Consider the following 12,844-nt stretch of genomic DNA (forward strand, 5'->3'; position numbering starts at 1 on the left):
CATGACCAGTTGTTAACAATTCAACTATCTAAGTTTTGAGTTATCTTTTCCATTACATAAACATTCTATTTTTGTTAGTTACAATCATGTTTTACACCATAAAGATGGATAGATAGACAGACAGACAGACAGAAACTAAGGAGGAATGGGTTCCCAGTCCCGCTCTCTGTCGCTAGATGTCGCTGTGTCGCTGTGTCGCCGTGTGTCGCTCCCCTCGTTATTCCATGGATGATCCCGGTTGTGTGTGTGTGTTAGCGTGTTAGCGTGTTAGCTCATTTAAACAGTCAGTGGCGACTGTGAGCCTCAGGCACAAACAACAACTAAAGCCGCCGGAACTTCACCACAAACTTCAGCTCCAACACACGGAACATGTCTTTAACGACCACACGGCTTTAAACAAAGAGGGTTATTTACAAAGTGATCAATAACACTGAAGAAGGAGGAGGAGGAGAAGTATGAGTGTTGGGTAAAAGCTGTGGAAGAGCTGCTGCTGCTACACCGAGGAAGAAGAAGAGGAATCGGCTTCGGTGTGTCGTCTTCACCGGTTCATCCAGGAGTTCAACTTACAGGTAAACTCCTCGGTTTACACTGTTTCAAACACACACACGTTTTATTTTATGACTTTATTTTAGTTTTTATCGTCTCACCGATGATAAACGCCTCGTTGTCTAGCGCCTGTTTTACACAAGCTGCGTTACCTGTGTGAACGACACTCGGTTTAACTCGGGAGACCTCGGGTTGACTCGGGCTGAGTTAAGAGACTTATTCAACAAAGATGGTTTCCAATGTGTTGTTCGTCGTTGTTTGTTAATGTTTAACGATCGTTGACACGTGTAAGAGCGTAACACCGTGAGACAAACGGTGACTGGACGTGGTCGCGCATCGCGATAAAAAAACAAACATAATAAATTGACGGGTGGATTTTATTTTGTCCAGTTAATAGCAAAAACAGAAAGTCATTAATATTTCATGTGAGTGACTTGAAGATATTTTGATGTTCACATTTGTTCCAGTTGTAGTCGGAAGTCAGAATTTCTCGGCAAATCTGAGAAACTTACTACTTACTTGACCTAGCATTCCAACCAAAAATAAATCCGACTTTCTGACCACAACTGTAACAAATGTGTACATGAAAGTATTTTCAAGTAATTTGCATAAAATATTAATGACTTTATGTTTTTGCGATTTAACTTGTATAAAAATAATTTTTGAGTTGGATTTCCAACTCGGAAAGTCGGAGAAATCTCATGTACTCTGACCTAACATTCCAAGATGGCTGCCACTAACAGTCTGTGACTTACCGTTAATTGATTTCTGTCATATTTGTTTAACAGTTATTCACTTGTACTCATCAGACTATAAAGTTTTATCCGTAAACATGTTGCTATGCCATTTTTGTGCGTAGACTACCACGTAGAGAAGCCAGCAGGCGCTAGGTTGAAATACATTTCCATCCAGTTTTTCTTTCTGATTCAAACTCGGAGGTGACTGCAATATTTTTGCTTGATAATATGTATGTAACTTAATTATTGCGATAATATCATATCGTAACTTGAATATCGTGATAATCGTGAAAAAATTGTATTGTGACTAAAATATCGTGAAAAAATCGTATTCTAAAATGAATATTGCGATATCGCATTGTGACTTAAATATCGTGACCATATTGTATCGTGACTTGAATATTGTGACTTGAATATCATGATATCACAAAGTGACTGTTGTTGAAGTTGAATGTTTTATTGTGACAAACATCTTCATAATATCATATTGTGACTTGAATATTATGACTTAAATATTTTGATAATATTGTATCGTGACTTAAATATGGTGATAATATCGTATTGTGACTTGAATATTATGACTTAAATATGGTGATAATATCGTATTGTGACTTAAATATGGTGACAATATTGTTTCTTGACTTGAATATGGTGATGTTGTATCGTCACTTAAAGCGGCCATAGCATGGTCCTATCTCACTTATATGTGAGATATGGAGGTGTACTTACAAACATGAAGTCGTTTTTATAGTAAAAAACGTCCTCGTCGCTACAAACGAGCCAATGTTAATGTCTCATCACTGACGATCATGTCAGCCGTGCTGTTTCAGACCAAAACCACACCCGCAGAACACGGACTGTCTTGTGATTGGCCAGTTACCTGGAAGTGACGTCATTGGCACGTCAGCTCTCAGACCCGCAGCTCCCCCTCTGGAAAGGCAGATGCACCGCTAGCAATTATAAAAACATTGAGTAATGACGTAATCCCTTACGCATTTGATCCGGAGTCTGACCCTGTGACAAGTGAAAGACTGCTACAGGACGCCTGTAGCTTGGATAACGTTGTGGTTACCAAGATGATAAACACACATGCAAATAAAACACGAGCGTAGCGTGTAGCCGGCTATCGCTAATGCTAAACGACAAAACAAGCACACAAAGACAGTTATATACGTTTAGTTGGCACTGCTCCTTCCTTTAGGGGAAGTTTGGTGCTGTGTCCTGCTTTATTTTGAAGAAGAAGAACTGCTCTTGTTGTAGCTGCTGAGCGTATCGGTTGTACGGAGCTCAGCAGCGACAACGAGAGTAGTTCTTCTTCTTCTACGGTTGAAAGTACGTCACTGGACTCTAGTGCTCGGACTAGGAGGCGCTGCTGTTTAGAGGAGTGGTGAAATTCACCAGTTACGTAACTAGTCAACGGAAGTGCCTTTCCGCTTCGTAGAGCTCAGGAAAACAATCAAACCCTGCACTCTCAGCAGTGGCTGAACTGATTGTTATGGACTTTTAGGGCTTCTTAAATGAGGTTATGACGCAGATACACACACAAATTCCGCGTTATAAGCACTTCCAGGCTATGGGATCTTTACATGTCGTGATAATATTGTATCATGACTTAAATATTATGATTATAACATTTTGTGACTTTAATATAGTGATAAAGTCTTATTGTGACTCAAATTTTGTGACATAAATGTGACGATAATGTTGTATCATGACTTTAATATAGTGATAACGTCGTATTGTGGTGTTAACCCCAGATATATCACTAAATGAGCTGCTTCTCCAGGCCTTAATTAAGACAGAGAGAGGATAAACACACTGATGTGCCGTCAGATGTGAGAACAGCAGCACTTTTGATAAGATCAGTGACTGTGGAACATGTTTGGACATGTTTTTTGATGCTGTCGTATGTTATGTATCAAGCACAGTGACATGGACTCCGATGGATACAGGAATGATTTCCACTACACAGAGACAGGAAGTGTTTGGCAGCATGTGACGCTGGAGCCGTCACACGCTGTGGATCAGAGGAGCAGAGACGCTGACGGCTGGAAGCTGGTGGAGGTCTTTCTGTCCGGTGGAGCACCATGGGGGTTTACACTTCGAGGTGGACTGGAGCACAGAGAGCCTCTGCTCATAACCAAGGTGAGGTAACCACACACAAAACATCTGCTGACACACACACACACGTCCAGTGTGCAATGATGATGTTTTAATGATTTCTGAACCAGAGAATGTTCACATATAAGAAGCTGAAAAATCAATTATCAAAATAGTTGACGATTCATTTAGTGGTCGATTAATAATTGATTCATCTCCGCAATGAATGATTCAATCAATGAGTGGTTTTTAATTTCTTGAACGCTGTTGTCTTTTACCCTTAAGTTAGATCTGTATATATATATACACACACATATATATGTATGTATGTGTGTATGTATATATGTATATGTATTTGTGCATATATATATATATATATATATATATATATATGTATGTGTGTGTGTGTGTGTGTGTAAGGTCAGAGAGGCCAGAATGAGATGGTTTGGTCAGGTACAGAGGAGGGATAGTGAGTATATTGGTAGAAGGATGCTGGGGTTGGAACTGCCAGGCAGGAGGTCTAGAGGAAGACCATGGAGAAGGTTTATGGACGTAGTGAAAGAGGACATGAAGTTAGTTGGTGTGAGAGAGGGGGATACAGAGAACAGGGTGAGATGGAGGAGGTTGATTCGCTGTGGCGACCCACGAAAGGAAAAGAAGAAGATATATATACGTGTGTATATATATATATATATATATATATATATATATATATATATATATATATATGTGTATATGTATTTTTGATATATATATATATATATGTATGTGTGTGTGTATATATGTATATGTATGTTACAGTGTATTTACAGTGTACGTTACAGTGTATTTATGTATGTACACCACCAGTCAAAAGTTTGGACACCTTTCCATTTACTTGAATGAGGAAGTGTGTCCAAACCTTTGACAGGTAGTCTATGTATGTCACTTTATCCACATGTATCTCCTATATCAGGATATAAACTCAACATGCACACAGATTATTAATACGACACGTTGCCCACAGGTTTACCGAAATATAAATTTGATTTATATCCTGATATGTGAATTGATATTCAATGATGTTTTGACCCGCAGTGAGAGGAAAAGCAGCTCTGTGACCTGAGCGTCTGTGTTTACTGTGTAATGATTGACCAGTGAAGACCTTGCGGGTGAATTTGAGCTTCAGTTTAACAGCAGCACATGTGAGTCAGACTCTGTTTCCCAGTTTGTTTGTATCGACCCAAACCCGGGGCCAAAGTCCAAACACACAGAGGCCCAAACTGTAAAATCGGCGAGGGAGAACCACACTTCTTAGTCAGAACCACTTTCTCCTCATCACTGTAGATTTGACCGACATGTGACTTCACTCCAGTGTAAGTCTTTAAGCTGTGACATAAAAACACTCACTCGGTTCAGTTTGTGAGAAGCGTCGCTCGACTGTGAGTCTGCAGTCTGATAAATGTACAGTGAGGACTGACACGAGTGCATCTGTGTGAGTCCTGACCAGATCTGATGGTAAGAAACCCATACTTTATAGTCTTTGTATAAAGTATTTTAAAGTGATACTTGAGTAAAAGTACAAGTATGTGACCAGAACATGACGTTGGTAGACGTTGAAGTCATATTTTTATAATATTAGTTCAGTAAAAGTCTTAAAATTTATGACAAAGGTTAGGAGTTAGGATTGAGCCATGGTGGCTCAGTGGTAGGTTGAGTTGTGGGTTCAATTCCTGGCTCTGCTAGTCTATATGTGTCCAACACTTAAGCCCATGTTGCACCATGTGAATTTGTATGGATATCGTGATAGCATCCATTGTGACTTAAATATCGCGATCATGTATCGTAACTGTAATGCCGCGATAATATCGTATTGTGACTTATTGAGATGATATCATGATAATATCGTATTGTTTGTATCGTGACTTATTGAGATGTTATTGTGATAATATTGTATTATGGCGTATTGAGATGATATTGTGATAATATCGTATTGTGACTTATTGAGATGATATCGTGATAATATTGTATTGTGACTTATTGAGATGATATCGTGATAATATTGTGTTGTGACTTATTGAGATGATATGATAATATTGTATTATGACTTATTGAGATGATATCGTGATAATATTGTGCTGTGACTTATTGAGATGATATCATGATAATATCGTATCGTGACTTATTGAGATGATATGATAATATCGTTTTGTGACTTATTGAGATGATATCATGACAATATTGTATCGTGACTTATTGAGATGATATCGTGATAATATTTGTTGTGACTTATTGAGATGATATGATAATATTGTATTGTGACTTATTGAGATGATATCGCGATAATATTGTGTTGTGACTTATTGAGATGATATCATGATAATATTGTATTGTGACTTATTGAGATGATATCATGATAACATGCCATGTTGAAGCGTGTGAATGTGTATGAAAAGATGTGTGAATGGGTGAAATTGTAGTGTAAAGTAGCTCATCAAGACTAGAAAAGCTCTGTATAAATACAGACCATAATACCAACTCTTCTTCTTGTGATTTTTATTTGGTAGTAAAGAGTAACAAAGAGAGTTAGAGGAAATGTAGTGGAGGAAAAGTACAAGTTACTAGAAATATAAGTGAAGTACAGATGTGTGAATCTTGTACTTGAGTACAGTAACAAAGTATTTGTATTTTGTTCCATTACAACACTGACTCTTCATCTGCTTCTGACTCCCTGTATTATTGCGATAATTGTATTGTATTGTGTATTCATATTGAAAACAGAAGTGGTCAGACTGGTACTTTGGGAGCTTTGGCTGTAGCTCACCTGGACGTTTACATCGTCATATTCGTGTGTTTGTGATCAGAATGAGAGTTTGGAGGACGTGGTGTGTGGTACCAGGAGCAGGACAGGAATGCCGGAGCTTTGTTTTGATGATTCATTTTGAAATGTAGTGAATTATCCTTGACAGCCTGAGGCCCGCAGGTTTCAGGAATGGCATGATGGGATAAATGAAGTCAGGATTAGTGATTTGTCCTGTTTCTGAGCAGTTACTGGATTAGAGTTGATGATTTACAAAGTCGTGTGTTTAAATTCTGTGATTAAAGATACGAGTGAAGCTCACTTTTCCATGGAACTGTGTCCACTGGCCACTGTGTGGTTGATACTTAAGAAATGGTTTGCATGAAAGCCTGTGTTTGTTTGGACAGTGATTTCACTTGAATATATGGTTGGCTGCTTTTTCAGTCTGATGTTCACTGTCTCCAATTTCTGTGAGCAGTTCTCTGGTCCATGGGAGCTGGATCTTTAAAGCAGTACACAGGGGAAAATAAACCACTCACTCTCCCACACCAAAGTCCAGAGAGAAAATCAGTGATTTTAACATCACACACACAGGAGTTGTTGATCCACTGCTGCCTCCATCACTAAGTTCTAATGTATTATTTTGTCACTTCGGCTTTTAAAATCCTTTGTTCAGATTAAACTCAGAAGAGGACCAGCAGCTCCTGTGTCCCCGCTAGCTAAAATCACTGATTTTCTTTGGTGTGGGAGAGTGAGTGGTTTACAAACTTCAATTTCCTGTTGGAAAAGTCTGTCTGACAGTGAGATAAAGATGTGAACATGTGATGTAGATATTGTAGACTTAAAACTGACTGATTTTATTTGTTCAGTTGTTTGTGTGTTCAGTTGTTTGTGTGTTCAGTTGTTTGTGTGTTCAGTTTTTTGTGTGTTCAGTTTTTTGTGTATTCAGTTGTTTGTGTGTTCAGTTGTTTGTGTGTTCAGTTTTTTGTGTGTTCAGTTGTTTGTGTGTTCAGTTTTTTGTGTATTCAGTTGTTTGTGTGTTCAGTTGTTTGTGTGTTCAGTTGTTTGTGTGTCCAGTTGTTTGTGTGTTCAGTTGTTTGTGTGTTCAGTTTTTTGTGTATTCAGTTTTTTGTGTATTCAGTTGTTTGTGTGTTCAGTTGTTTGTGTGTTCAGTTTTTTGTGTGTTCAGTTTTTTGTGTATTCAGTTGTTTGTGTGTTCAGTTGTTTGTGTGTTCAGTTTTTTTTGTATTCAGTTGTTTGTGTGTTCAGTTGTTTGTGTGTTCAGTTTTTTGTGTGTTCAGTTTTTTGTGTGTTCAGTTGTTTGTGTGTTCAGTTGTTTGTGTGTTCAGTTTTTTGTGTATTCAGTTGTTTGTGTGTTCAGTTGTTTGTGTGTTCAGTTGTTTGTGTGTCCAGTTGTTTGTGTGTCCAGTTTTTTGTGTATTCAGTTGTTTGTGTGTTCAGTTGTTTGTGTGTTCAGTTGTTTGTGTGTTCAGTTTTTTGTGTATTCAGTTGTTTGTGTGTTCAGTTTTTTGTGTATTCAGTTGTTTGTGTGTTCAGTTGTTTGTGTGTTCAGTTGTTTGTGTGTTCAGTTTTTTGTGTATTCAGTTGTTTGTGTGTTCAGTTGTTTGTGTGTTCAGTTTTTTGTGTATTCAGTTGTTTGTGTGTTCAGTTGTTTGTGTGTTCAGTTGTTTGTGTGTCCAGTTGTTTGTGTGTCCAGTTTTTTGTGTATTCAGTTGTTTGTGTGTTCAGTTTTTTGTGTATTCAGTTTTTTGTGTGTTCAGTTGTTTGTGTGTTAAGAACGTCTTTATTGACTAGCATTGCTAACAGTAGCTAACCCAGGATATGTTTGCGTTTCCGACTTCTCTACTCAAACGTGGTCACTCCCAGTTCCGACTTCTGAGTTGTGATATAAATGGATAGCCGATTATGTGTTAGTTCCTCATGAAGAGAATAGAAACAGCTGACTTTTCTTTTGTCGTAGTTCTTTTTCTATGCGTTTGTTTTCCAGTGTGAGCAGAGAGTGTATCGCTGGTCTTGGCAGAATATTTTTTACATAAAAACAACATGAGGGAAGTTAAAGGAGGTCAAAGCCTCAAAAAAACTCTTAACTCAGGAAGAAATATGGAGGGATAATAAAAAGTGGCTTGAGTTGATGAGAGCGGTGAAATGAATTTGTCCTGGATCTGATTAAAATTCTCAACATTCCGCACATAACTCAGGTTATGTTCAAGGTCTTGTGCACTTAAAGTCTCCATAAAGTAAAAATAATCCTGTTTTACTGAACACAGCTGGGTCTGCAGCTTGTGTGTGATCGGGATCAGAGATTATGTGAAGGACAAACGTGGTTTTCTCTTGAAGAATCAGAGGGATGCATGGAGACACTGTCACGCTGCATCAACAAGTTTTACCCCTTCACTGGATCAACACAGTGCTTTTCTCATGTTACACAACATGTTGAGTAAAAATGATTTACACAGAATTACACAATTGATGCTATTATTTCTCAGAAGATGTGGATGTCAGGAATTTAGTGGAAATCCAGACAGATTATTGTTTGATATTACAACTTTCAGTGTCTTTGCATGCATTTTTTACGACGTAAATTACATTTTTGTTGTTAGAAACAGACTAAATTAGTGCCAAGAAAGCTACAGTTGTCCATTCAAATGTGAATTGCATCTTTTTATTGTCAAAATTGTTATTTTTCTTCAACTTTAAACAGATGTCTTTGAGATTTTGAATTCAAAATTCAGCTTCAAAGTTGCCCAAAAACCCCTGTTGGTGTGCGTGTTGTCTTAAAGGGTCGTTCACGTTATTTTTTAAGTGTGGTTGGATCAGGTGCTGACAATCCAGTTAGAGCTAACTGTGCTGTGAGCGCCCCCTGCTGCTGAGAAACAGTGTGACCTGACTAAAACTCCAATACAGTCTGTTTAAGTCTGCGATATCTGAAGTTCACGTCGTTATCTCACTGTTAAACACACTTTTCCAACAGGGAACTGAACAACTCCTGTGTACTGTGATGTAAAATCACTGATTTCCTCAGTGGACTTTGGTGTGGGAGAGTGAGTGGTTTACAAATGTAAAATTAACTTGTGAAATTATCCCTTAGATAACATTTTTGTTTGTTTTAGTGAAAACTGTCCAACCTTGATGAGTACAGAGCAATAACAATGGAGACACTGCAGTAAACGTGGGAAAGTAACCTTCTCATTGTCACCAAATTTACTTAAGAGACCAAATATGTACTTTCTGACTTCCCTAACCTGTCTGAGGCTCTGAACTCTGAGCCCACGGCTTGTAACTCAACACATAAATCACTTACATGTTAGAAATAAGTAAAAATGTATGAGGAAAGGCTAAGTTTACGCTGCTGGGGAGGTGTAGTTTACAGAAGACTCTACACGAGCAGCAGTGAAGAGTTTATTTACCAGTGGGGGAAGAATAAACGTGCGTGTGTTTATGTTTTCACCATAATATAAGCTCATGTCAGCTGAGGCTCTGTTACGTTTTGAAGATCAACAAATTCAGTTAAAATATCTTGCCTTGAGCTACAGATGAATCTGGCTTTTATTCCAAACAACACACAAGAAAAACATGGTTTTTTTTTGTGTAATAATGTAAATAGAAACGACAAACAACAGTGTTGGGGGACAAATAAAGGCACATGTGTGAATGTGCGAACAACATGGATGCACCGTACACCCTGTCCTTTGTTTACCATCTTCCTCCTGAACGTAATCAGTCCGGGAGCAGCCATCCTGGAGCAGCTTCTCACAAACACATCCACGTCTCTGTGGGACACGACGGGAAGGATGTGGTGGCATGTGTCTTTTTTTCTGCTGACATCAGCGTCCTGTGCTGTGCGCCGACGCCGCGCTGACCCCGCGAACTTGTGTTCGTCGCTGAGTTTGATCACTGTTGTTTAGCACTACAAAAACAAACGCCTCCCTGGGTTTGTTAACCCCTAAAGAGAGACTTCAGGAAGATTATTTATTATTTATGACGTTGTTTCCTAATCCTTAAAATATTGATCTCAAGTGTGAAATGATTCAGTTTGAATGATTTCAAGTTATAAGGAGCAAAGAAACCAGAAAATATTCACATGTAAGAAGAAAATCAGGAAAACATCTTCTGTCATTAGTAAAGCTGCAACTACCCATTGTTTTCACCACCATTTTCATGAAAACACCATTTAGTTTTAGTGATATTTTAGATTTACTCTACTGAGTCTACTGTAGATTTTGATTTAAAATCCATAATTATCAACATTGGTGGCTCGTTTCAGTTTGAACTACATTTTAAATTTAGCGACAGAACAACAACAGCCAAGCTGATAAAATAGAGTTAGTTTGTCTTTAACGGAACATCGTACGTGAAATTCCACCATATGTCGTCTCTTCTCTTTCTTACACTATCATTTCTGCCACTTTTACCCCCGTGTGTCCTCAACCTGACCTCCGTACGTCTGATTGGATCACCTCTTATTATTCCTCTCTTCTGATTGGTTCTCTCCCGAGTTTGTCCCGCCCTAACATTATGTCTAGTCGGGCTGGGCGATATGGACCAAAAGTCATATCTGGATATTTTTTAGCTCAATGGCGATACTCGATATGTATCTGGATATTTTTTCTGTGATGTCATTGGGGTTTCCCCCAAAGCCTTTTAGCATATTAGATCTAATGTTTTCCAGAGGCAAAAAATAAACAAACAGTCCATTATAAGTTTAAGCCACATGCCAAATGTCAGAGGTCACTGAATAAAAAAATAAAACAAATCTCTTTCCTGCATAACAATAATATACAGTCATTAATTCAAAAATACAATACCGTTACAATTTTAACAGAAATAAAAACGGATAATATGCTTAATTGGGTTTGAACAATGTTCTCAATTATTTCACATAGATATTTAACACAGCTTGTTGATATGGTAATTAAATAATGTCTTATATTTTATTATCAATATTGACAACTTCAGGCTTCCATATGTCCAAAAGTGACTGAAATAAGTCAAAACTCTGTAGTGTGTGAACCATGAACCAGCTAGTTCCCGCCTCCTCAGCACGAGCTGAACAATAAATCCAACACACCAAGAGAGGCGGGACTTAAGGCAGAACAGCCAATCATCAGCCAGTCACACTCAAAGCCGGTGTCATGTTTGAGGCAACGACAGGAGAGGAGGGGGAGAGAGGGGCAGAGGAGGGGGAGAGGAGGGGGAGAGGAGGCAGCCGCAGCGAGCGCAGAAACGGAGAGACTGTAGTGAAGTGTGTGTGTGTGTGGAGAAATAGGTGTGAACTTGCGGCTCATGTATTGTCATTTTAACGCAAAATTAATTATATCGATACAATCGATATTGTACCGTGTTATATCTCGTTTAGAAATATATCGATATATATTAAAATATCTGTATATCGCCCAGCCCTAACGTCTAGTTTTTATTCGTTCGGTAGAGTTCGTCAATAGTCACATCAGCTTTATTCTTATTGACTTTATTCTCATTTTCGTTTGTGAAAAAGTGAACATTTTCCATCCTTTCATTAACGAAATAAACACTGCGTGAAATGTTGGAAAATGTTGATCAGTGTTTCTCTAAAACCTTAAAGCGATGATCTTGTAAATTGAAATAAAAGGAAATGAAGCTGGAAAATGAGCTATAACACAGATTAATCAGATGATCTTAATAGTTGATGATTAATTTAGTCATCGATTAATGATGGAATAATTGTCGCAGCCTTAATATCGTGATCATTCACGCTGAGACCAGTTCAGCTTTATACAACAATGTTCCAAAAAAGCTGAACTAAACGTCAAAGTGTGCTCTCAATGGAGGCACGGTAAAAGGAAACCAGCCGTCTGTGTGTGATGTTATTCCTCCTGAGTATGCTCAGGAAGTACGGTCTCTGCTGGGCCTTTTTCAGCCGCTCAGAGGTGTTCACACTCCAGGAAGATTTTTTGTTTTATGGTTCCCTCTGCCAGTGATGGGGCCGAGTCCGAGTCAAGACCGAGTCTTTGAAGGGTCGAGACCGAGTCGAGACCGAGTCGAGACCGAGTCTTTGAGGAAGCAAGTCCGAGTTGAGACCGCGTCCTTTAGGAGTCGAGACCGAGTCGAGACAAAGACCATAAAAACATGTCAGTTTTCATATTCATGATTTAGTATCACCCCAGTTAATAATCAACAGTTAGGCCTACAGACTAAGCTAGATTGGGAATTGTTTAGAGGAGCAGTCTTAATGTCTTAATATGGACTGTGCTTTTACTAATCATTAAAAAAATCCCTACCACATGCATCATCTTCTGCCAATTTTTATAAATTGCTTCAACAGTGCTGCTCTGTCGTGATCATTCACGCTGAGACCTGTTCAGCTTTATACAACAATGTTCCAAAAAAGCTGAACTAAACGTCAAAGTGTGGACGCTGATGCTGTTTCCTGTCGTCTTCCTGGGCGTGTCTCGTCTCGTGTGCTTTTATGTCCAGATTAAATGTGTTGTACAGTGATTCACCGTCTCCACAAAAACACACTTCCATATCAGGACCACATCAGGAACCAGGCCAGCAGTCATAAAAAAACAAAATAAGAAAAGCTCCACCGCCTCGACCCTGCTTCACCTTCTGAAGCATGCACGGAGAAAAAGCCTTATAAGACGTAATGGTGTGTAAATGTACACATACCTCTGTGGTGGAG

The 12,844-nt window shown here is 38.6% G+C and overlaps 1 protein-coding gene across 6 annotated transcripts in view; it reads left to right on the forward strand.

The window, feature by feature from the left end:
- Nucleotides 1–257: 257 nt before the first annotated feature.
- The window catches only part of shroom2a (shroom family member 2a), a 42,952-nt gene continuing 30,365 nt past the window's right edge, over nt 258–12,844 (forward strand). For 4 of the 6 annotated variants that reach the window (XM_058637594.1, XM_058637596.1, XM_058637597.1 and 1 more), the window contains exons 1-2: nt 258–569; nt 3,207–3,428. In XM_058637594.1, the coding sequence (XP_058493577.1) occupies nt 3,216–3,428 (213 nt within the window). In that variant the 5' untranslated portion in view covers nt 258–569; nt 3,207–3,215. Of the gene's footprint in view, nt 570–3,206; nt 3,429–4,590; nt 4,881–12,844 lie in introns of those variants that run through there. The other 2 variants (XM_058637595.1, XM_058637599.1) reach the window with 2 other exon arrangements.

The sequence above is a fragment of the Solea solea genome, chromosome 9 (genome assembly GCF_958295425.1).
Source record: "Solea solea chromosome 9, fSolSol10.1, whole genome shotgun sequence".
Lineage (NCBI taxonomy): Eukaryota > Metazoa > Chordata > Actinopteri > Pleuronectiformes > Soleidae > Solea > Solea solea.